The sequence below is a fragment of the Melopsittacus undulatus genome, chromosome 10 (assembly GCF_012275295.1).
Source record: "Melopsittacus undulatus isolate bMelUnd1 chromosome 10, bMelUnd1.mat.Z, whole genome shotgun sequence".
Lineage (NCBI taxonomy): Eukaryota > Metazoa > Chordata > Aves > Psittaciformes > Psittaculidae > Melopsittacus > Melopsittacus undulatus.
Genome location: NC_047536.1, coordinates 11,158,669 through 11,183,656, shown reverse-complemented (window position 1 = coordinate 11,183,656; position 24,988 = coordinate 11,158,669). Strand labels below are relative to the sequence as shown.

At 36.3% G+C, this 24,988-nt stretch overlaps 1 protein-coding gene across 4 annotated transcripts in view; it reads right to left on the bottom strand.

Annotated features, from left to right (window-relative positions):
• Positions 1-24,988, bottom strand: part of EBF1 (EBF transcription factor 1) — a 274,295-nt gene that overhangs the window by 10,140 nt on the left and 239,167 nt on the right. For all 4 annotated transcript variants that reach the window (XM_013128585.3, XM_005147314.4, XM_031047356.2 and 1 more), the window contains exons 11-13: positions 19,998-20,086; positions 1,716-1,781; positions 950-1,127 (exon numbers count right to left, since the gene is read on the bottom strand). In XM_013128585.3, the coding sequence (XP_012984039.1) occupies positions 950-1,127; positions 1,716-1,781; positions 19,998-20,086 (333 nt within the window). The remainder of the gene's footprint in view (positions 1-949; positions 1,128-1,715; positions 1,782-19,997; positions 20,087-24,988) is intronic.

Genomic DNA, 24,988 nt, shown 5'->3' with positions numbered 1-24,988 from the left:
CAAAGTAGTGGGATATCCTTTGTCTTTTTTGCCCTGCTCTGATTATTGTGTTGGTAGAAAATTACTGTCAAATTTGGCACCAAGTTAAGATCTGAATATCTAACCTAATTCTGGAAATGCTGTGTGTGGAAACTCATTTATATTTTTTTTTATTTTGTGTAATTCAAAATAATTTTGCCTGCCCATCTAGAAAACAATCTTTTTGTACCACTTTCTCATCAAAGTGGATTTTTAAGTTGATTATCCAAAGTAGAGCTGAGAAAAGGTGAAGGAAAACGCAAAAGGTTTTAACAAAAATACTCTTGACTTTTTTTTTTTAATTTTTAACTGTAGGAATTAAAACAATATTGATTTTATACAAAGTGAAAAACACTTTATTTAAAAAATAGAGAAGCTCTGAAAATGTCTCTGCAAATGTTTCTATTTTTTACTAACTTCAAAATTTAGAAAAGTTTCAAACTGTGGAAAAAAAAATAAATCAGTGCCAACATTATGATCCTTACAAAATCAAACCAAACCAAACAGACAAATATTCAAGGGATACCTTTGTGTTATAAATAAATGCTACATAGGGCCAGACTGAGAGATGATTCACACTGAGGAATATATGTAAGCAAATACTTAACATTAAGTACATGCTCAAGATAGAAATCCTTTTAAAATTAGTGGGATTTGAACACAAATACAAGTGTTATTCTGAGCAGAAGGAAAAGCTATTTACATATGTACAGAAGCGCTTTTCCCACACTGGGACAAAAGTCATTAAAAAGACCCCCATCTCATGAAGGTATTGTGTCATTCAAAGATTGTGCGTGCCTGTGGGATGATATCTGTCTATATGTGCCCATAGCCATCAGTTTTGAACCATCACTATTCCACTGCTCTGCACATTTCCCTGACTTTTATCAGAAAAGGTTCACAAAGAGAGGAAGATGAGTCTTCTCCTGACCCTGATTGGTGGCTTGTGAGGCTTCGGAAACATTGACAGCTAGTTGACCACTAAAGGAATTCACTCCCATCATTCCTGCATGGACTGATGTGTTAGCAAGGGCGGGGAGCTGGTTGTGATTGCGGGGGACACTGTAGAGTGCTTCTGCGATGTCTGCTGCTCTTTTCAGGATTATTTCCTAAAGGATAAGAAGGAGGGAAAAAAGAATAAATGTGACTCTGATAAACGTTTTCTTACATACTAAAATGAAACATTTCCGCATGCAAAAGCAAAACCCAGATGCTTTTCTTTCTAAACCAGTTGGCTGACAGATAGCTAATGCTTGTAAGATCTGCTGCCTTCGTGATAAATCCTGACATCTGTGGTTAGAGAGTTGGAAGTTTCAGTCCCAGCGGCCACACTTCTGTATAACAAGACCAGCTGGCAGAATGGGGCTGGAGCCCAGACTTACTCCACCTTAGAGCTATCTTTAGCGTAAGAGTGAAAAATTACTGGTGGTGAGACATAATGCGTATCATTGCCCATATTACACAGTATCTGGTGAAAGTGGGCAAATGCCTCCAGGGTTAATAACACATTGCTTTTACAAGCACTAAATTCATACCCTTTAAAAAAGAAAACAAGCAAATTAAACTCCGCTCCAGATATAGCATTGCCCTCTATATTTATTCTTGTCTCATAATGTAGCATCATATACCTTTAGCCCCTGATCTATCTATACATCTAATAGCCATGTTTTAGAATTACTGAAGTAGAATGCATTTACCTGGTTATTATGTGGCATACCATAGAGTGCTTCTACTAAATCAGCAGCCCTCTTAAGTATTACTTCCTGTCAATATAAAAACAGATTCATTCCTCTGAGTTCAATAAATGGCTTAGGGGGAAAAACAAATATTAGAATCTTTTATACTCTTCTATTAGTTGCACCATGTTTTGTGTTGTTTATTTTTTTTCTTTGTCCCACCAGGTACACATTAATTGCAACAACTCTCAGCAACCACTGCATGGTGTTAAATCACTAGTTCATCCTATTCACACACAAGCTTAATCAAGTCAAAAGGTGAGAATCATTGGTGCTGCAAAATAAAATACATCACTCAATAGTCTCTACCATCTGCACTATAAACCACTCATTGGTTTATTGCAGAATACAATCCTAAGGTCATTTACTAGATTACTGCAATCAATGTCATTCAGAGTACGTTATGAATCCCTTCAATGTGTTTATTTTATTCTTAATTGCATACTGCGGGAATTGTGACCTTACCCAGCAGGCCACATTCAAAAGATAGCCAATCAGTTCTATGCTACTGGTAATGTAACCTCTCAACTTCTGTGGTTTGTATCCTGATGTGATGGGTCAGGGTAGGATCCATGTACATAAAATGATACACAAGAAGAAAACACACGCACTTTGAGAGAATGGCCCAGAACTGTGTAGTGTTTCCCAGAGAAATTCCCTGCATGGACAGCAGAATTTAAAACAGTCTGTGATTATTTCTCCATTTTGGGCATTTTTTTTTCTCCATTTTCCTATTTGCTCCTTTTCACTTAATATTTCTTAGGGTATTTTAAACTGGCATTCAATAATAGCATTTCCTGTGTTCTCACATTTTACAGTGTGGAAAAATTTACTTGAACAATCCTGATTGATAGAAAATGTAAAGATACATTGCAGAATTAATCCAGATTTTTTTTTCCCATTCTTTCAATGCATCTAGCAGATTCCCAGTTGCTAGATCAAACACAGTCGAGACTGTCCTTTGAGAAAAACAATGTGTTTTTGTAACTCTCAGCCCCTAAGTATTGCACTAATATACCAACACGATGCTATTCACCAAGGTATATTTCTCCAAGTAGCTTACAAAAATAGTACCAGCTCTAAGGATTTTACAGTTTTCTACAAAGTTAAACTTTTAAACTTAAAATATTTTACACAATAGCCATATTTTATACCAAAAAGAAACAGTAATGCTCAATTTTCATATACTGTAGACTCTGATCAGAAAATAGAGATATAATTGCATTCATTTTGCTGTCACCATAACCTCTTCAAAAATCCTTGAACAACTCTTCAAATGACAAGCTTTTAGATGCATATTAGCATTTTTTTCAATTTTAAATTCTCTATAATATAAGATAAAATAGTTGTCATACTGCAGTAACTACTTATGACATATATAATGTCCTAAATTCAAAAATGAGATGGAGGATTTTTGTACTCCCAGTAAACATATAGGCTTGCCTTCTGCTGCACACACCCCTCTCCCAGAACACACATTTAAATTATTTTCCACATATAAAGTGAGATGTAATACATAATTGATGGATTTTTAAATCACTACATTTGAAACAGATTCTGAGGAGTTAAGTTGCTACAGACTTTTTCTGTTGGGTTTTTATGTGTTTTTCTTTGTTTGGTTGTTGTTGTTTGGTTTTAGGGGCTTTCTTTTTTTCCTTCCGATTCAGGTGGTTGTTTTGGTTTGTTTTTTTTTTTTTCTGTAGCTTGACCACAAATGTTAGCAGCATAAGCATAATCATGGACAGACAAACTACAGAGAACATCTAGGTATAATCAATCCCTGTTGCTTTACCAGAATCATCAAGACACTGAGTTGCTCTTTTTGCCTCTTACTGAAGATGCAAACCAGAAAACAGAGATGTCACTGAAAAATGTTATCTTTTTTAATCCATTATTTTAGCTGGAAAATTACTGCACAGGTGTTTGACTTTGCAAACTAGGATTTATTTCAGTTCATTAGAAATTGTTTGCACTATATATTTCACTGATGAAAAATTAAACTGTGATACAGAGACCACAAACTGCTTTGGAATATTGTTAACCTAAGCTGTCATTATGCCAAATTACTAAAATAAATAAATAAATTTAAATAGTCATTTCTGTTCTACCTAACTAATCATAGTTATTTATGTAATGCTGAGCTAAAAACCTTAGAATCCATCTAAAAGAGATTGAAGACCATATTAAAAAATGAGGTAATTACATGGAATCTTACAGCCTCTCTACCTAATATCAAATATATTCCAGTTCTTAAACATTGGAAGTTCTTAGATGCCATATCATATTGCATATAAATAAAACTAATTGTCGTGATGGTTTATTGAAATATGCTTGATGAGTAGCATTCAATTTTTCTAGCTAGTCAATGGTTTCAACATCTTCAGAGTCTGTAAATTTGAGTTTCATACTTTAATAATATTTTTACACAATAAAAGCATTTCTGATTTATGACATTTTCAGATCATACAAAGTAGATGTTACACAAAAACTCCTGTGTTACACAGTGGTATCTGCTATTCCAGAGATGACTGTAGTTCTTATAGACGCAAACTAGCTTTAACAGTACGCAATAAAATGCTACTAGAGGCATGCTCAAGATATTAACTTCTTGTTTTCTGAATGCATTTTAAATCCTTTGCAGCTCTGCTTAAATTACCACAGAAGCTACTGTTACAATTTCACATACAAAGGAGCCCCAAAAGTCCTCTATAAGTTAGAGCAACAGACCTTGCAAGGTGCTTGGATTGCGGTGACCAGAAAATTGTTCTCACCTCCATGTCATTACGCTCACAGTGAAGCAGCCCCCGAGCATGTTTGTGTTTGGGATCTAATATATTGCCTTTCAATCAGAGCTGAGAGCCACTGAACACATAGACAGAACATGACGAGCAGGTCAGGAAAGCAATAAAGATTTTACAGAGCTGTCCAAGGTGCTAAATTTACTCAATAATGGGTTTGGCACCATAGTGTTAACCTCTCATTTACTACCAGTTTGAGGGACTAAATTGAAGTAGCTGACTTCATTTACCTTGAAATGTATATTTTATGACATTATGTAAGTAGATTGAAAGGGCACTGCAGTTTTAACAATTTAAAGGCTAGAGCATGTTTAAGATGAAGCTCGAATATTTATTGTATATTGCACTTAAACTATATTGTATATTAAAATGCATTGATTAAATTTGTAAAAGGTATTATAAAAAAGGACAGCTAATATAAAAGATCTATGTCTTTTAAAATCCAATTGATACTGCATGTAATCACTGCAATAGTGATAGATAAACTGATAGATAGGTGGACAGAGCAGCAGATAGACGTATCAAAAAGTGAGTGAAACTCACATTCTATAAAAAGAAATCACTGTGTAAGCTCAAGGTCTGTTATTCCAGATTCTTTTGTTTAGACAAATTTTTCATTCCCTTCGTCTCAGAAGCCTACATTTTCATAGCAGTAAGTGGGCATCATGTAAAGTCCTTCCAATTGAATATGCAAGTAGAAATATTTCCTGAGACAGAGTTTGACTAAAGCTAATATCTAATTTATGGGAGCATTTGTCAAGAAAGATCCACTCTTCTATTAATGCTAAAAGTCTGTCAGTTTTTGGTTTAGAATAAAGGACTTTGCAGCATTTAGTTAGAACTAAAATAAGGGTCTTATTGCCTTGCATTTCATTTTAAATATAATTTTATTTCTATAAAAATAACAACCGAGCAAATATTGGAAAATGGAAAGATTACTTTAGTGATTAAGTATCATGTGTCAGAACTTTGCCTTCATGCAGCTGAACACCTCATATCCAGAGTCCATTTTTATTCCAACCTGAAGCTGGTTTTTTATGAGGGATTTTTCTTTTTCAATTTTTGAAATAGGAATGTAATTAAATATTTCAATTAGATTTTCCTCCTTGAAGTAGAGGTGTTTACACAAGCAAAAAAGGGACTGCATAGTGAAGTCTGCTGCAACTTTGGATATTCCAGAATTACTGTGGGAAAGATTATATAAATCATACTGGAATTACTGGGCTTCTGAAACACAACTGAAATTCAGACTGAATCCGCTTCTGACAGAACACACCTTGAACCAACATTACAGCAACTTTGCATGTTTTGTTTGTGGCATGCATTCCCTTCAGAAGGAAATTCATTAAGATCATGAAACTTGCATTTCAAGTTTTATCATGATGAAAACATTTTTTGTCAAGTTTCATCAAGGTAAACACATTTTGTGCCAGCTTTAAAAAGGATGGGATATTTCTTCTCTTGACATCTGCTTGCTTTTTATTCAGCAGCTAGTGAAAACAATCCACTTTGTGTCCCAAAAGGGCTGTGAGTCTAGTCAGCTAAAGGGTTTCTAGAGTTATACTGAGTTATTTGGCTTAAGTAACTAAATTACATAATGTTCAAGGTACTTGTTAAATCTAAACGAATTTTGTCAAGAAGCTGACCACAATATATAATACTCATCAGCCACATACTGTATTATTGAGACTATCAAAGGATTTATGTACTTGTGGAGGGCACAGGGGGAAAGCTGTTCTAGCATACTCTGAGGCATTTATCTTATGTGTTGTCTAGATATCATATCACCTTCTAATGCTCTTTAGCATTGTAATACAAGAAAGAGCTCATTCATCTTCTGAGAGGGTACTTAGGGATGATGATGTCATTCATACTTCCTTGACTCTTATGTCTGACCTCCTGGCTCTGCCTTCTAACTTCCTACTTTCATGGCTACTTGCAACAAAAAAAAACTCTTCTGCAGAGTCAAGCATCAGACTCTGGTTCCCTTTTTCACCTTGGAAAGGTCACATTCCAAAATTTCAAGTGAAAAATCACAATAATTTGTGCTTGATCTTGTCCTTTGTTCTTCAGTGGGTGAAGCTATAAATGTGTTACTTAAGGACATGTGTTAGAACTAGCTTTTAAACTTATACTTAAAATTCGTGTATGCATTGTATTTTAAAAGTAAAGATAAAATTGTGAACACCTGTTAAGAGTGCAACGGCAAAACCAACATTTTGATAGAGAGCCATTTAGAAGAATCTAAAATGTCAGCTGTCTAGCTTAGTATACAAGAGTTTCAGCCTGTCCAGAACCTCCCATCTCTCCACATCTACAATGAGCACTGCATTATTGTATCATTTTCAGCAATTATAGTTTTCTAAAGATTCATAAAAGCTATTCAAAATGTAAAGATCCTCCATTTAGTGTAAAACTGAGGGAACTATGCCAGCCTAATGGAAAGTATAAAATAACAGGCCCATTTCACTAAAAAGATATTTGTACTCACACAAAGATGAAAACTCCTCTAGCAAACAAACAACTGAATTGTTTCCATATATTATAATTGAATCATACTGAAGAAATAAACACCATATAGATATTACAGACAGGAAGGCAAAATGAGAGAGAAAGACAACATACTTCACTTGACGGGTAAAAACCAAAAAAAGCTGCTTAACTGTGCCTATAGGATGGAAGTGCACTGAATTCCTGTCACTGAATTTCAGTGGCAATTTGCAAAAAGTAAGTCTACAGTGGTAGCTAGAACCTTAGCTTTTCCCAGCCATTGTAGCCTCATCAGCCTCCACACCCAAACTGAAAATCACTGCCTATATCTACAGCACTAAAAACAGTCATGCATGACCTTACCACCTGCTCCACAATGAGCCAACCTTATAAATAAAATATAGAAAGCCTATATGAGGCATCAGAAAGAACAAACACTGAAGTGCAAATGCAAGCAGGCATCTAGCCATAAACATTGCGAATCGATGATTAAAACACCTCTTAACCACAAAGGTGATAAAAAGCACAGCAATAGGGAAAACACACCTTATTCAAGCAGCCTCTATTGCAACTACCACTGACAAAAGAAGGAACAAAATTATGGTGATCACCTGTAAGTCTGTCCTTGCAAGTCTCCCATCTTACCCCTATTATCCTCCTGTTAATATGGTGTGCTTAAATACTAAAAAAAGGTTTCAGCCTCCTTTTTTAATCTAGACTACTCATACTGCCAGTCTTCATTTCCATAAATGATGGGCACATAACAATGGCAAGAGAATTAGTAGCTAGCACAGATGTGTACTTCATCTAGATACACAGTAGCATGGAATAAACTAACATTAATATAGCTGCATTGGAATAACTCTTCGAATAAACTGACATTTGAGAGTCTGGATGCTCCTACCATATTATCATCAACTGAAGCATCTGGCAAGTAATTTGGATGGTTTTGTTCCTAAAAGCTCTGGAAGATCTCTGGTAATGTTAGGTCTCTAAGTCAAAGGGAGAGCAGATACATAAGAGCAGATATGCAGAACAAAAATCACTCTGCCAGTGCTTAAACCACCTCTTTTAGGGACTTTGTCTGACAGTGATTACATGACTCACATCTATGTCTGTAAAATTTTGATTTGTCTAAGTATGTTTAGAGTATGTCTTGCCCCACTGTCATTAAGAAATCAATACTATGGTAATTCTCAGCATTTCCTATAGGTTGTCATACAAGCTCTCACTGTGAGGATCTAAGGACAGATCCCCTCAGTTTGAAAAATAGCAAGATCACGAAAGGAAACACATTTTTCATGCTGTACAAAAGGCTGCAGAATTTATTCCAGCATGCAAAGCCACTTCTTTTGCAAATACTTTTCCTTAGTTATGCAATCCCATCTTTCATACTACGGTCAGTTTGTCAGATACAGTGAATCATTAGAAGACAAAATAAATTAAATAAAACTAGATCATGAATGGTTAAGCCCACATAAACTCAATTCAATGGCTAACAAAAGTAATCAACTTCCTTTACAGAAATTCCTCTATCACACCAGTTTACAGTGACTCATACTATTCCCATCTATCTAGACAACAAAAAAGATTATTCCTGATTTATCCATAAACATATAAACAAAGAAATTATAACATTATTTTCCTTTTTTCTATCTGACATCAAATGTTTGCCACAATGACCTGAAAGCACATTTTGCAGTCTAAATTTCCCTTATGTGCCACAGCTACCTTCAGTCTCTGGGCAAACTCTATATAGAGAGACATGTACAAAGCATTTTCAGACAGGAACCTCAGGCATTTCTTTTTGAAAATTTACCCCAAACTATTTGTACCAGCAACTACAGTACTTTGAAGCAGATGTTCATTATTGAGATTAATGAGCTTTTAGGTTTGGGTTTGGGGATTTTTTTAGGTTTTGCACATGTAAGATTTTCTGATAGCTCTTCCTCTGCTCTTCGTACTGTTAGCATTTCCATTTCTTGAAAACAGCTGCAGATGAGAGTTGCAAGAAAAAAAAAGTTATTACTCAAAGTCTTCTCCTGACCATTTTATACCCATATATTTTTGGAAAATTGTCAAAGTCCCCTCATGGAAGAAGAAGAATGTTTTGAATTATTTGAAGGGTCTGGACTGAAGTAAACTTAAAAAGAATCTGGAAAAATGAACAAAGATGCTAAATTCTGAGACCATTGTTCAAAGAGACTGCACAGGCTATTCTAGAAGCTTTATTACGTGGATCACATTTTTGTGCCCATTAGAAAAATTCTCTGGTATATTGGGGATTAAAAAAAGATTAAATGTGGCTTGCAATTTTGTGTGTGGCACAAGGTAGATACTCAATTATATATTTGTAAGAGTAGAAAACACTTTACTTGGCTGATCCCTGTTTTCTATCATTTGCATACACAAAGACTTTCCAAACACAGGTCAAGTTGTATTAATTTTAAATTGATCTCCCATTAGGTCAAATCTAGAATATATTGGGTGGCATAATTCACATGACTGCATTTAAATCTAGAGAGATATATAATTATGCTTGGTATTGCAAAGCGAGAATGTCTGCTGAGTTAAATCGGCAGAATTATCCAGCAATTAAAGTGCAAATTGTACATATGTATTTTGTCCATTTAATTTTCAGAGTTGGTTGTTATTAATGTATTTACACATGTAAATATCCAAGTGTGCCAAACTAGTTATTTTCTATATAAAACAAGTGTTCACTTACACAATTTAAGACTCATTGCATTTCCTTTTAATGAAGGGGGAAAAAATCCAACAAATCAGAACAGAAAAAAACCCCACATAAATATAAAAAAAAAAAAAGAAACAAAAAAACCCCAATAACAAACACCCCAAACTCCAGCATGTCATTAAGATCCATGAAACTGTCAGTTTTCTGGATTACATGCTTCAGGTAGGTAGGAAGTGTTAGTAGTTTGAAATTGAGAGTTCAAGTTACTTTTAATAGCAGAAGGAAACCTGAAAAAGTAAGACACATTGAAATTCTGACCTACAATGATATTCCACTATGTTCTGTAAAGAGTGAGTGCATAAAAATGTTGAAATAGAGACTGGAATAACGTTGGTAGGTTTTAGTATTACAGTTAAAACACTGCTCAGTCATAACCCCTACAAATGACTACTTTCACTTACATTTTATCATCGGCATAATTAAAAGAAGTCTTTTGAAAGGGGCATTCTCATTACAAGGAAAGACCACTTCAGACCCGATTGAAATAAAAAGTGAAACCATAGATCAGATGTAGGTACCAAGTGGTAATTTCTAGGGAAGCATAAAATGCCAACTGTGTAACAACTATATTTTATAACTACGTGTTCAAAGGACTTACAGTATTTTATTGCACAAAGAGGCTTTGGCTCAGAAAGCTACTTCAATGAAGTGTCTGCTAGCATATATTGTACAAAATTATCAGCTTTCTTCTCAGAAACAAAAGGTATTTTGTTACTAATACTACTATTTTAAATATAAAGGCTTAAAAATTTGGCTGAAATTATCCAAAGCAAGTACAAATGTTGAATAACATGTATTTAAGAAATTAAATTTACCCACAGGAGTAACATTTTTCTGTGTACATCTCCATGACGTAAAAGCAGACATACCATTTTATACAGTCTAGGGCTTCTTTTTCAGTGGTGAGTGAAAAGATCATCACTGTCACTACACCAGCATTATTTATGGAAGTGCTTCAATATGGCCACTGTTTTTTCAAAATACATAAATATTTCAGTAAGTTTTTGGTCATCAAAAACTCTGAACTCACAACCTAGTTTAAGGCTGAAAAAAATTAAAGACAAATCAGATTACCAAAATATTATCTCTTTTGAATGTATTAAAAAGATACTTTTAGACACATTTTATTTGCCAGAAGTTCACATTGGAAAAATTAAGCACCTCTACTCTGTAAAATGATAGTACTTCAATAGGCAAGATGTTATGTCCAGATGAAATCATGAATATAGTGTTATTAGTAAAGACAGTTAAGTCATCCTAAAGAACAAAATTATCAGAGATAAATTCCAAAATTTTTGTATTTTAGATCTCTTGTAATATATGACCAAAAAATGAGCTACATGGATGTGGCACTGCTTTAAAAAATGCTCATGTGTTTTGTTTTCATTTTCCTTTCAGCAAACATATCATTTGTCATCTATAGTTACAAATATATTCCAAAGCATTCTTTGAAATAAATTCAAAACACATACCCGTGTTTATACAAGTAGCATGACATTATATGCTGTTGTACGCAGAGGACATTTCAGTCCAATTGAGTTATATCAACATAAGTTACATGATTGACTTTTACAATAGAAAGAAAAGGTTGTACTCAACTGTTATTGCCTCAATGGAAAAAAAAAAATCAATGAAAGCAAAATGAACAAGAGATTTTGTCTGAGTTGCAGTTAATACTACTGAAGAGCTATGGATATTAAAAGGTCAAGAAATAAATTAGTCCAAGTGTTATGAAATGAATGATTTGGCTTATAATTGTATTGAGTGCAAATTGTTCACTGCCTATTAGACCAGGTAATTTTTAACCATGGTGCCTCAATTACTGTTCCATAAGCAATAATATAGTTGTAAGAGCCACTGGTTCGATCGAGTGACCTATGAGACGCGCCAGGACAGCTGACTTTGCTATGATGGATCACTGAGCCTGATCTCCAAATGGTGCCAAACCTTCCCTTCTGTGAGGAGATCTCATAAAAGAAACATTACTGCTTGATTCATTTTACCAAAATGTTCGCGTTTTCTAGTGTCAGCAGTTGAGTATAGATTGTGAAGCTCTATACTTCTTAGAAGAATTATGACAACAGGCACCTATTGCGCTTCCAGCACTCTCTGCTAAATAGCATCATGATGGTTAGGAAGATGCTTTTTCTGCTACTCAATTGGACTGTGTTGTGAGAAATACATGGCAATCACATTTTACATCACTATGTAAACCCCGGCATAACACCTAAAACTAGGCTAGAAATGGAAACTGTAGGTGAGATTACAGACATTACTTCACTTCCGCAATGCCCTGCATTCAAAGATCTCAAAGCACCACTTTAATGGGAACAAATTAAACTTCACAACACATTTCCTAGGAAAATATTCTCTCTCCCCCATCTTCATAAGAGACAGCCTTAAAGTATAGCCGTTTGGTTTAGGTCACAATGGTCTATGGTTAAAACCAAGGCAAGTTTTGTAGGGTGAGGTAATATATTTTATTAGACCTACTGATACAGGCAAGAAAAGGTACTGTCAGCATGTTGAAAGGAAAGCATGGGCACCCAAAATCTTGTATGTTTTTTTTTCCAGTTATATCTGTTAGTCTAGTATACAGTATTACCATTCCCTGCAAATTCTGATAGCCTTAAACAGGGAAAATAGATTAATCTGATATTGCTTTTATGCTATGAAGTAGCATACATGGCACTTCATGAGGAGGAAAGGCAGCAGCTGCATTTCCCCATTGCTCCTAAGGGAATGGTGTTCTCTCTGAGCCAGGGTTCAAAATATGGCAATAAAGGTATCACCACACTTCCCACAGGACTGGGCCTTAAAAGACTGTAACTACGCAGTAACTATACATATCTGCTCTCTGCCCATGTATAAAATAAACTGAAGATGTCAATGTGAATTATCAAATAATCTGTGCAGAAGGAACCACAATAATAAAAGCCTAATTAGAATAGATTGTACCACATGCAACCAAATCCTGTTTATATTGTCACTCTGCTATATTTTTGATAAATCACTACATTCAAACAGTCTACTGGGAGGGTGATTTTCCATTTCATCTCTCCATTGAGCAAAAAGTGCCACATGACTAGATTCTGAATTTCAATTTCACCAGCATACAGTTGAACTGAATATTATTTGGCACAATACAGTGTACAACTGAGCCACTAAATGGCTGATTTACTAAATTATTATTAGATGAGCTCTTGCTGTTCCAAGTGAAAGTGCAGTCACTGTCTCTCTTCATGGTGTGTTCAAATTGTTCTGTGTTTAAATATTCAGCATGAGGCTAATGTGAACTGATGAACTGAGACTACAAACGTTCACTTTCGATACAGACAGAGAGACAGAAATGCAACATATCATGTGGCCTGCGGAGGTGAAAATGATTTATATTTAAGGATGCTGCTGCCGACTTGCATTACTATAAGATATTCTTAATTAGCTTTGTGTTTGATTCAGGAGTTTGGAAATGTAGCTAAAAAAACATCTCCAAAACTGAATCAGCTGTGTGGCTATGGAGGCTTCAGAATCCCGGTGAAGTGGTACTTGAGCCTGGATCTCTTGTCAGTGAAGTGCATGAGCTGACACCACTGTTTCATACTTTACTACCTTTAGTATTGCAGTTGCAACTTAAAAGTAACACCTGCAATTCTAACCTTGGCACCAGAAATCCTCGGAAAGGTATAGGAGTGACATGGTGTGCAATTCCATGGCTTTTTGAGGTGGGGGGAGATGGGAAAAGGGAAAATAGTTATTTTTTTTAAGGTTAAAATAAAAGAAACAATTTCTTTACTGCCACCTACTGGAGTTGACAATAACCCTTTGTCACACTAAAAGAAGCAGCATCTTCACGTAGAGGACAGTTACGGCAAGCATTTAAAATACTGTGATCCCAGACACTTACAGTAGATTAGAATTTTTTATTGGTGCTGTGTTGCCATAACAACATAAAGACAGCAGATGACTTAAGCTAAGCTTGCAAAGCAAAAGGCTGCTCATCTGGCAGTTAAAATGAATACAGTTCACTTCACAAGTTCCCCATATGGACCCTTAGTGTATGGTAATGAGGATACCATATGGTGGGAGAAAATGCACAGAGAACAATTGTGCTCTACAGGATGAGTGAAGTGAGCAGGAAGTTATGAGGAAAAGCAAGAGAGAGATTTGTGCTTGTGCTCTCTAACTCAAGGGTTTCTTTCAGAGGGGGGTTCTCTCCTTAATCTTCTCCTTAATATATACATGCACAGAAATGACAGAGAAACATATTGTACATTTTGCAACATTGTTCATCATAAACTGTCAGCTGTGTTTGTAAATCAGCTTGGTAAGATCTTATAAATTTGTAATTCTTAAAAGGTAAAAGTGCTAAGTTTTTAGACAAAGTGCAGGAAAATTTAAGCACTTCTGACAAGTAGAAACATTAGTGGTAATCATTTTAAAAATGCTTGCATCTTTCTGCCTGCATGTTTAGCTGTAAATAATGCCGCAATGAATATAAGCTTTAAAAAGGGGAGGGAGGATGAAATGGTATAAATATTTTTTATTTTATTTCAAAAAGGATAAAAAGTAACAATTGATCAGAGCCATATGCATGCAAGATTCTGCTGTAAAAGTATGTATGCTCTACAGTACGCTGTACTAACCAGATCCTAAACCTGGTAAGACAGCTTGCTAAAGGCTGCAAAGTCAATTTTGTACTACACATGCTTCATAAAAGATGAATATAAATGCATTAGTTAGACACGGTGAGCTAAATTAGAAGGTCAGGCAGGGCTGGAAGGGCTGAAATATCACACAACCAATGACTGTAATTACTCTTTTTTTAAGTCTATTAAGTGGTGTTGTTCTATCAAGGCTCAGGGGTATAGGACATGAAGTACAAGATAAAGTAATGTGTATTTATTACTCCCACGGGATCAATTTACTAGATATTTTCAGCTCCATGGAGCAAAATACACAAATGCAGCCTTTGTTACTTTCTTCAAATTGTGGCTTTTTCCTTCAAAAACTCTGCTCCTCGAAGGGACCATGTTTACCTGTTCGGTATCTTCCTGCCACCCTCAGTAAATTATTGTATTTAAAAACAATAACAACACAGGAATAGAGAAATGTGAGGATCCCTCTTGCAGGATGCTCAAACAAGTGGTTCAAGTTGCTCAGATGGAATGTGCAGACCAGAAAATCCAATCCCAGACATGATTTTTACCCCAAGGCAAAGCAGAAATCAGGAATGGAGAATGGCGCAGAGCTCCTTGTCATCATGTTAGCCCTGATCTATTAAAAGTTTTGTCATAGATTCTAAATTACACCATCTGCTCTAATCATTTGCTGAGTAAATGCTGACCCACTTATAAAGAAAACTCACTGAAATGTGTATGCACACTGTTGACCTTCAGAAAGGAAAGGGCTTCTTGCCAGCCATTTGTATGTGGCTCTGCCCTTCAGTGAGCAGTGTGGCTCTGTCTCTTAACTCCCTCTCATTTCAGGCTCTGCATATTCCCAGACATGCCTCTGACATGCACTTTCATGGCAGCCTTAAACATCTTGCCTGTCTTTTCTCAACGGTTTTGAAACTCCCTGAATATTTTCAATAGGATAAACTGAAAACCAACCCCCCAAAACAAACCAAATAAGCCCCTCAACCAGCTAAATGCTCCAATTGTTAGTGAATTTAAAGCCCCCAGCTGTTAAGGATTCAGTACCAACCTTAACTCTGGACTCACATTCTTATAAACTTTACAGTACAGTGTAGAAAGCAGCAAGCACACCTCATGCTCTCCTTGCTATACAGATGAACTCCAGCAGCTTTTCTTCACATCTCCCTTTCCTGCCCACACTTAGTAAAATAATTTTCTAATAACCCTCTTGTTACACTGTGTGGAGAGAAAAAAACCAAACCCCAACCAAATATGCACTTTCTTAGCTGAAAATGACTAACTTATGTTAAAATACAGCATCTTGAGTCAGCAGATGGAGATCCATTCTGGAATTTCCATTGGGTCTGTCTGAAGCAGCAAGCCTGAGCTGCCTTGTCTCCATTGCTATTTTAACCTCTGCTAACACGCCTGGGCCAACCCACCCACATTTATAGACAACCTTTATTTACAATATAAACAATACCTGTGACACAACGGATAAAGGGCAGATCTGTTGGATTTCATATGGGCAAAAATAACTGCTTTTGCCAGCCACTGGTTCCTAATAACCACCTGTCTTCTATTAGTGTCCTAAACAAGGAGGTGGGATATGTCTTGAGGGGGGTCTAACAACTGACCAGAGAAAAGGAGCCGAAGGGGTGATTTAACCCGGCTACATGTGCTCTCTGCTCAGCAGGGAGGTCCCTATATGCTGGAGAGAGTCAGGCTTCACTTTCATCTACATGAAGAGAAACCAGAAGTAAAGGTCCCTTTCAGTAAGGATAAGAGGTCTCCTAGAGAGAGCATTTACGCAACAGACTGGGAGAGAGAGGGTGTCAGATCACGGAGGGGGTCCATGCAGTGACTTGTTTCTCAAATACAGAGTGAATAATCTTGTGCTTAATCTAAATACAAGTGATGAGTTGTAAGAGGGATGAAAATGGCAAATAAATTCTAGGAAATGGCATATAAAGAGGAATTGTTGTTATTAAATCATTTAGGATGGGTGTGTTTCAAATCTAGCTCACAGTTGAAACTGTTTTACAGCTATAGCTGTGGAGTTTTAACCAAATTGCACCATTGCAACATATCTGTTAAGGATTTATTTCAAGAACTGTAGGGTAGTTACATGAATGAACCTCAACACACTCAACATGTTGTTGTCATCTGAACTCGTCAGTGATTTTAACTGCAGTTATGTATGCAAGAACCAACAACACGTGTGTATTTGTGTGCACATATGCAAACATGAGACAGGTAAATTGCACATATCCGCACAGGCTTATTCCCCGGCTCCACAGGCAGGCTTTCTACAGACTGCTCCTAAGGAAAATGATATGATTTCTTAACATTAGCATCATGGTATTTCTTTTCACTTCTCCCCAGAGATCTCTTGTTTCCTCTGATCTGTCTCCTTTCTGTATTAGAAAGGAAAGACTATACTGCCCAGCACACTTCTGGTACTTGATCTCACTCCAAGATTTGGGTGCTAATCCCACCACCTCTGTACTGCCTGTCTCTCAGTGCTTGTGTTTGTGTGTGTGTGTATGTACAGACATGCACATCTGCTAGTGACAACCCCACTGGCTGCTCTCCCTGACCTGCTTTGTGCAAGAAGGGAGCAGGACTCCAGCCCGTAGCTGGCTCCATAGCCCAGCTGTCAACATCAGCTCCCACTCTTTTTTCTCCAGATACTACATATTGCATTTCTGCTTTAAACACAACTACCCATCGACTCAGTCTAGCAGTCCAAAGACCCTAGCTCCCAGGGGCTCCTGTTCTCCTTACTCCTCCTATGGGAGGACATTCTCCAATGGAATTTGGCTATTGAAGCACTGGGAGACAGAATTAAAAAATAAAAATCTGTTTGTTTGTTTGGGGGGGTTGTTTTGTTTTGGGGTTTTTTTTGGGTTTTTTTTTGTTTGTTTTCCCAGCAGCTGGCTGGAACAGCTTAAAAAAAAATGAAAAAATTAAAAAAGTATCCCAGGTATGAACAATAAACACTTCTGAAAATTCTGGTTCTAAACTAGTGGAGATCAAACTTAGATAGCCTCAATAGTTTTAGAAAAGCCTGTTGATGCAGGTATGACTGTTAACTTCTCACTTGATAACCTCAACAATTCTCCTTGACTGCAGGATAAGTCACACAGCAGAATGCTCTTGTTGTTCCATGAGAATGACTTGCACACCCTTATGAAGACAAAAATTATAATAATTTCAGTTTCTTGAAAGATCTTTAATTCATCAGTAATGTTTCAATGGAATAATGGCCACAAAGCCTAGCAGCAATTATAAAAATGTGGTTTGTTTTACTTATTTAATCTATAAGTACAAGCTTTTTAATTAACAGAAAGTGATGATGCTCTGCCAAGACAAGGGGGAAAATGGAGGAAAGGATATACTGCTCTCCTCTCTGCTGTCTCGCTCTCTGTCTCTTTCGCACATTTGCCCTCTCTGCCCGTGGTTCCACTGCGGAAGCCATATGGCTTCCAACTCTCTTCTAAGTAGCCACTGAGAATTGTCTATAGTGGAATATTGCCAAAGCCCTTCCTGGTTTAATGACATGGGGAAGAATGCTGTGCAGTGCTCACCCAGCACAGAGACTCACTGCGTCCTTGATTATGATCCTGGAGCCAGCAAGCGATGCTGGGAATTGAACCATCAGTGCCTCAAATACAGAAGTCGACATGTGCCAACCCCTGCTGCATTCAGTCTCTGTGCGTGGCATATTAATGAGTCTTGAACTTGAGGACCAACCTTCAAGCTTGTACAGAAAGAATTACCCAAACACAAACAGAAAAAGGTCCTCTTTGTCCTGTTTCCCTCTAACCTTGCATAGTCACGCTAGTTTCTTCACTGAGTTTGTTCAGTACTTCAACAGTAACTTTTTTAAAGGGCATCACATCAGACCTCTACAAAAATAACCTGGGACACTGGGTTCAGGGAAGATTTGCAGCATTTCTTTTGGGCATTGCAAATGCCTGGTGCATAGTGAAGGCTGGTCTTTTATTTTCTGAGAAACAGTTTTTCTCCACGTGCGCATTTGGCAGCAGATGCCTGGTGCAGATGAAAGAGCCTCTACAGAAGGATGCTCTCCTTCTTTGGAAAGGGTTGCACCTCTGGAGGGAAATTTGACAATCTATGAAAGCTGTGTCCTGCTGCAAATCTGTCCAAAAGTCAGAGAAAGGGACAGCTTGTAGAGGGTGAACAGAGCCAATGTAAAATGTAACTCTCCAGGACGCCATGTTTCTCTGGTGGTAAGAGAGGACAACACATCATCTACCCCAAAACCACAGTCTACAGCCTCCCTCAGCAAAGATAAAAGACTTAACATGCCTGTATTAAAGTCGCATACTGAATTTTATTTCTGTCAAGAAATAAACCAACTTAAGTTACAGTGTTTGTGGCATACCACCTTTGAAACACTAGAAATTTAACTAATCAAAGCCCACATCAATCCCTGATGAAAACCTACTGACAGCTACGGAAAACAAGTCACAAGATTTACTCAGTCACAAAGGCATGTATTATTTGAGGGATCTAGCCTAGGACATCAAAGCCCAAGTTCTATGCCTCAGCTCTGCACATTCACACTTTTCTTTCCATAAGTCAAAGTCAGTGTTCTCCAAATACACACACATGGCCAATTTGACTCCCCAACTCACTCAGTAACAGCCATGATGCTAGAGCAAGTAAAAAGATAACAAAAAAACACATGGTGGCACTTGGTCACATACAGTGACTGCAACCCATGCCCAGTATTGCTCAGTGTTCCTGTGGCAAAGACCAACACTTTTTCAAGTACTCAACCTCTTTCTCCAGTATATCACAAAACTCACCACAAATTCTCACCAGAAGAGGTATAGCATAGCAATGGAGTAAGAACAGGTATAAATGAAGACCCAGAGAGTGTTTTCACAGTACAAGGCAAAAGTACTGGAAGCCTATGTGAATTATTCTCTTTCTTCCTCAGCTTTTATTTGACAGAAATCAACAAAAAATCTCCCACTAATTTTGACGGGAACAAACATCAAATCAGTTTACTATGCATTGCTTTAATCATTTCAGCAATCCTGAAATAAAGTAGTATATAATAATTATTATCCTAAACCAATATATGGTGCAGCAACAGTGGACACACATTACCTGAAGATCCAAATAACTTGATTTTATCAACAGTTAACTTCTCAAAATTATACTGGCAAGTACTACTGTGATACTGTGATACCAAGAAGTAACATCATTCTCTTATGTATAAGCTGCTCAGGTTCCAAACTATCAACCAAATATGTGGTCTTTGTTAAGTGTTTTATAACACAGAGTAAGGGTTGCTTTTAGGAAAGGCAAGAGCTGTTTGAGTTAGCTGTGATTCAGAAATTTACAGAAGCCTCATAAGCCTACAGTGAGAGTCACTGATTGGGCTTTACTGGTCATGCCTCTGTTTCAATTTATCTGGGTTGGGTACCAAACCAGGACCATCACATTTACACTCTTGCATTTTCAGACAAAAACATGCAGTAACCAGCTTTACCATATTTAATAAAACAATAAACTTTGTGCTGACCTTTGGCAAGCGTTCGGGGTCACCAGGGTGCCGGGGTATAACCTTCTGTAACCTTTGGAAACCATAGTCAATGGTGGGTTCATTCAGAGCTGAAACAACAACAAACATCATCACGATGTGACAAATGCATAGCAAGCAGGCTCTGTTGCACTTTAACAATTGGCAATGCATTGCAAGACTAGGGAAGGATCATGGCAAAATCTCTTTTCACTGAAATCAGCACTGACTATGAAGTCTTGGTTCAAACACTGAGGTTGGTTCTGAGGCTTTGGTTCAAACAGCAGTGCAAACATTCTCACTTAAGTTCCTAAAACAAGTTTGCTGGAAAATTTGGGGATGTTGTATGCTTCTTCCAAATAGGAAGCAATTACCACCTCTGAAAGCCATGATTAAATTAATTTTATAAATATACCCCATGTTTCATGTTGAGTATTTTCCTGCTTTTATACTATGAAGAAGGTCCTTTGTGATTGCAAGAAAAGAGGAACAACTATTAGGGACTCTCATTGTTCCAGATTCTATTATATGTTTAATATGCTCCATGTGCAATGATCACATATAGTATTGTTGTTAACTACAGGCATTTGTCTTGGCAGAGGCTTTATTATTTACTCATCAACAGTGACTTCAGCAGCCCATCTCAGGCTCCGATCAGCACCAAACTGATCCAAAAGTCTTAATGAATTGAAAAAAATGTTTTTACTTCATCTTTCCACAGTCCTTGTCCAATAAAATAGAAGGGAGAAATGATGGAAGTGGAACACTTTAATCTTCATGAAAATGCTGGTCTGCCTGCATTAATCAAACCTCTGATTGTGCCAGGCCTTTAAGCACATGCTTATCTGTAAGCACATACTTAAACCCATTTGCTTTCAGCAAAGCAAATTTGAGCATATTATGTTTTTTATATGATTGCCTATAATTACAGGGGACTGCATTGAATGACCTTCTAGCTATATTTCCAGTCATATGATCACTTTAAAGCTCAGATGGTAGTGAGACTTCAACATGTGCTTAAAATTTCCTAAGTGCTTTGGTGAACTGGAACAACAGTCAAGCATTCTCAAGCATCTCCAAACAACAGCGCATCTTGACTCTCCCATGCCAATAAAGATGATGAAATTTTCCACAGCAATTGGTTTGCAATTTTTTTAATTAAGTACAAAATAAAAAAACAAAATCAAATATGGATTTTTATATATTCATCCCTTTTTTTGTGTGGGGAGGTTTGTTTTTTGGGGTCATTTTAAAGTTTTTGTTATTTAGTCTTATTCATAGAAAAAAACCCAAACAAATTCTTGCACAAAGTCTAACTTCTAAATTATTAATATATCTTGCACTTTTAAGATGGTTTTATTATGAATTTTATTATGTGACTAGAATGATGCCATATGATTAGTGCAAAGAGATTTAGCATCAAACTGTATCTCCAAGCCTCACTTGTGTAAGCACTCCCATGTGGCTCAACAATGCTTATCCCAAAGCAAGTTGCACAGTCCCATCAATCTGATAAACATGGCATGATTTTTTTACCTTTCAAGTGAAAAGAACATAATTTCACACTCCTAACATAAAAGTTTTTTAACCAGACCACATTGTTACCAAGAAAGCAATATCTAATCCCTGGTTTGTTTTTAATTAATTGTTGTTCCATAAACAATCTCACAGAACAGCTCACTTTTTAACAAAACTATTCCATTTGAACTATTCTTTCCAAATCACATTTCTACAGCAGATGGTCCCACTGGCAATCAAAGAGTCAGATTTTTATATCCTCCTGGACCTTCAGTACATCCCAGCTCTGAAAGCAGGCTCAGCAGTGCTACTGCAAGCTGGGGCAGAAGGTTGTGTTTAGGAATGCACATCTAGCCAACAGCAGTGAGACAAAGGTGTGTGGCTGATGGGACTGGCTGGAGAGGCAGGCAGCCCAGCAGAATCTCAACATTTCTGCAATATCAGAAAGGAATCTTCTGAGCATATCCTGAAGTGTTAGTGTCATGGTAACACAGGACAAGAAATCTTTCCAGATTTTACTTTACTTTCTGGGTTATTATCAGAAGTTTTTAATTGGCCTAAAGATCATGGCATCCCTCTAGCCTCCTCAGTTTTCCGCATGCATTTCCTTTTATCAGGAGTGTCTGAATTTGATCTTTTATTTATATTCAGGTCATTGTATGGAAAAGGAGAGAATAACACTTTTCCCTATCTTGTGCCCTTGTTGTTTTTTGGGATGATCTGGCTTTTTCCCCATTTTTCTTTTTACGTTGTCCACTGTGTTGTGTAGTTTTGCAGAATACATCAGGGTACCTGGGTTTGTAAACCCTCAGTTTCATTACCTTTTGAGTTTCCTTACATGGCTTCTTATTGTTGTACCCATGTAGTTTAGACCTTCTTCAAATTTTACAACAAATTAATTTACTGCTATTTATATTAATTATAAAAAATAGCATTACTTTGGAAAGATTAAAAAAAACACCCACTACAGTTCTAATTTACATTTCTTTTGCAAATAAGTTAGATGATTTTAGTGTGGTTCTGTCAAATGTGTTTCTTCTCTAATTCAGCCTAGTTTATGGCCATTTCCCCTTTACATCCTTTGGGAAGGTAGTTACTAAATTCTGCAATATTATAAATGGAGGCCAGTTCTGAAATCCCCCCAGAGATAGCAGTCATTTTCTCATATCTTCCCACAGGTTCAACACATTTGAAATCCACAGAGTATTTCCTGTGAGTATTTTGTGAACTAAATGACCAAAAAAAATGTTAATTTTATGGTACAATCTCACCAGGCATCAAGCATCCTCTGAGAAATACTGAAAACTTTCTGCTTCAAATAGCTTTAGCTTTACTTCAGTGGTGGGGAGAGGCTGCACACAGCAATTTGCAGGATAGGGTCCTAAACTGTAGTTGTCAAATATCACTCAGCCTTTAACTGTTCAACCCTTTCAATATTAATTAAAATAAATAAGAAAAAAATCTTTAACTGCCTGAACATCTAACCACAGATTGGATGAGATCAGCCCTCCATTCCTCAGTACATTTATAATCCAAGTCAAATGTAATTACTCATATCTTAAAGAAAAAGACGTATTTAAATACTTAATCCCACCTTCAGTGTTAAGACCACACTAGTTCCTGTCAGTAGCTGGAAAAACTCCAAGGAAAAGGTGATATTCTGATCTTCAAGCACTGTGGAAGAGCCAGAGCTCAGGCCACTGTTTACGGCAGCTAAGGCAATGTTCTGCCTTTGCCCCAAATACACAGGAGCCTGGTCCCTGCCTTTGAAGTCCATTCAAAGGAACACATTTCCCATTGCTCTAATTCAAAGAATGGGGTTGGATTTTTTTTGTAATGATTAGAAAAAAAGAATCAATAAGAAATACGAACTCTTTGTTTGTGTTCGTGACATCCATACATTAGAAACAAGCTAACAAATACTGCACTTAAAATGCAATCCCATTACCCTAAATTTTAAAAGTCCTATTGAAAGTACTACTAACTTTAAAAAACTATACTAAATTCAAATAGGTCCCAAGGCTAATGGAAGCAATTTGTATACCAACCCAAACTGACTGGCCCACTTTTCAAAATACAGGTATGATAATCTTGTGGTTTTAAAAGGACATTTAAATTGAAAGACTGTGATTTTAGTACATAATTATACCAATAGAACCCTTTAACTTGTCAACTTGTAAATCTAAAAGGCTATCAATCATTTCTAAAGAGGAAATAAACCTTAAAATTCTTTGATTGACAGTGCTTACTTTTTATGTAGAAAAAAAAAGGAGTAAAGTGGCCAGAAATCCATTTACAAAAGTACATTGTTTTACATAGGTGAGTAAAAAGCCAATAATTACATCTCCAAAAGACATATAAATCAAAGTAAGTACTTTTCCCTCACTTACATATTTTAAGTTGCAGTAAACTTCAGGTAACTTTATATTAAAATACTTTTCCAAATGCAAAGCTTATTGAAGCCATTAATAGAGTAGCATTTTCATTTAAGCTAATATAATCATTTTTGGAAATACAAGATTTAAGCCATTTTTCTCCTTCCAAACAATAAACTTTCAGCCTGTCTCTTGTGTGAATTAACTAAAATTACACCCAGGTGTACAAAATCTGTCTATCTACCCTAGTGTATGAGTTAAAGCACAATATTTATTATTCTTACCATTTTATGAATTACTTCTTAAACCCTTGAGGAAGAACTTTCTTTCAAATTAGACTCTAACAGAATAAGCCATGAAACTCTTTATGCAGCAAGTCTAAAGCCATAATTTATAAAATCTAAGGCTTTAATCAAGAAAATGCCCAAAGTCTATGGAAATAAGGATGAGTACATCATATTTATCTTTTCAAAGTCCAACTTATTTTTCAACAGAAATGCTGGTTATGCCTCTGAGAAAAATATTTCCACCATAACTATAATTTCAAATTCTGCATGAATAATTTTAATAACTGCATGTAGATAATCCACTATGTTTAAAAGTATTTCTTTTTTTTAACCAGTCATGGAGGGCTTTTTTTAATATTTCACATAATGAATTCCTACTGTGTCAATAAAGCTTTGGTCGTTAATTGAATGACTGTCTGATGTATATGAGAGAGGAATTTGTTTCTCTGACCATGCTGCCAATTTACAGCAGAATGATCGACACTTAATATCAGCAATTAAAAGGACCTGTTCAAATATCGTATGGAATTTGTAGCTTGGGGTAGTGTAGGAGAACTCTTCACCAAGGAAAACTCATTCAATGAATGCAGAGAGTAATTGAATTAGACACATTGTAACGTTATTGTTCAAAGAAAAATAAACACACTACATAGAAGCATTATGGAAATATTTCTGAATGTAAAACATATTCAGTTAATTTGTTTCCCATGCATTCATGGCTTCATTTATTCCTTTTTATTTTTCAGTCCTTGTTTCTTTTTCATTCTGTTAGACCTAAAACCAGTGAGAGAGCAGCACTTAGACCTATGAACTT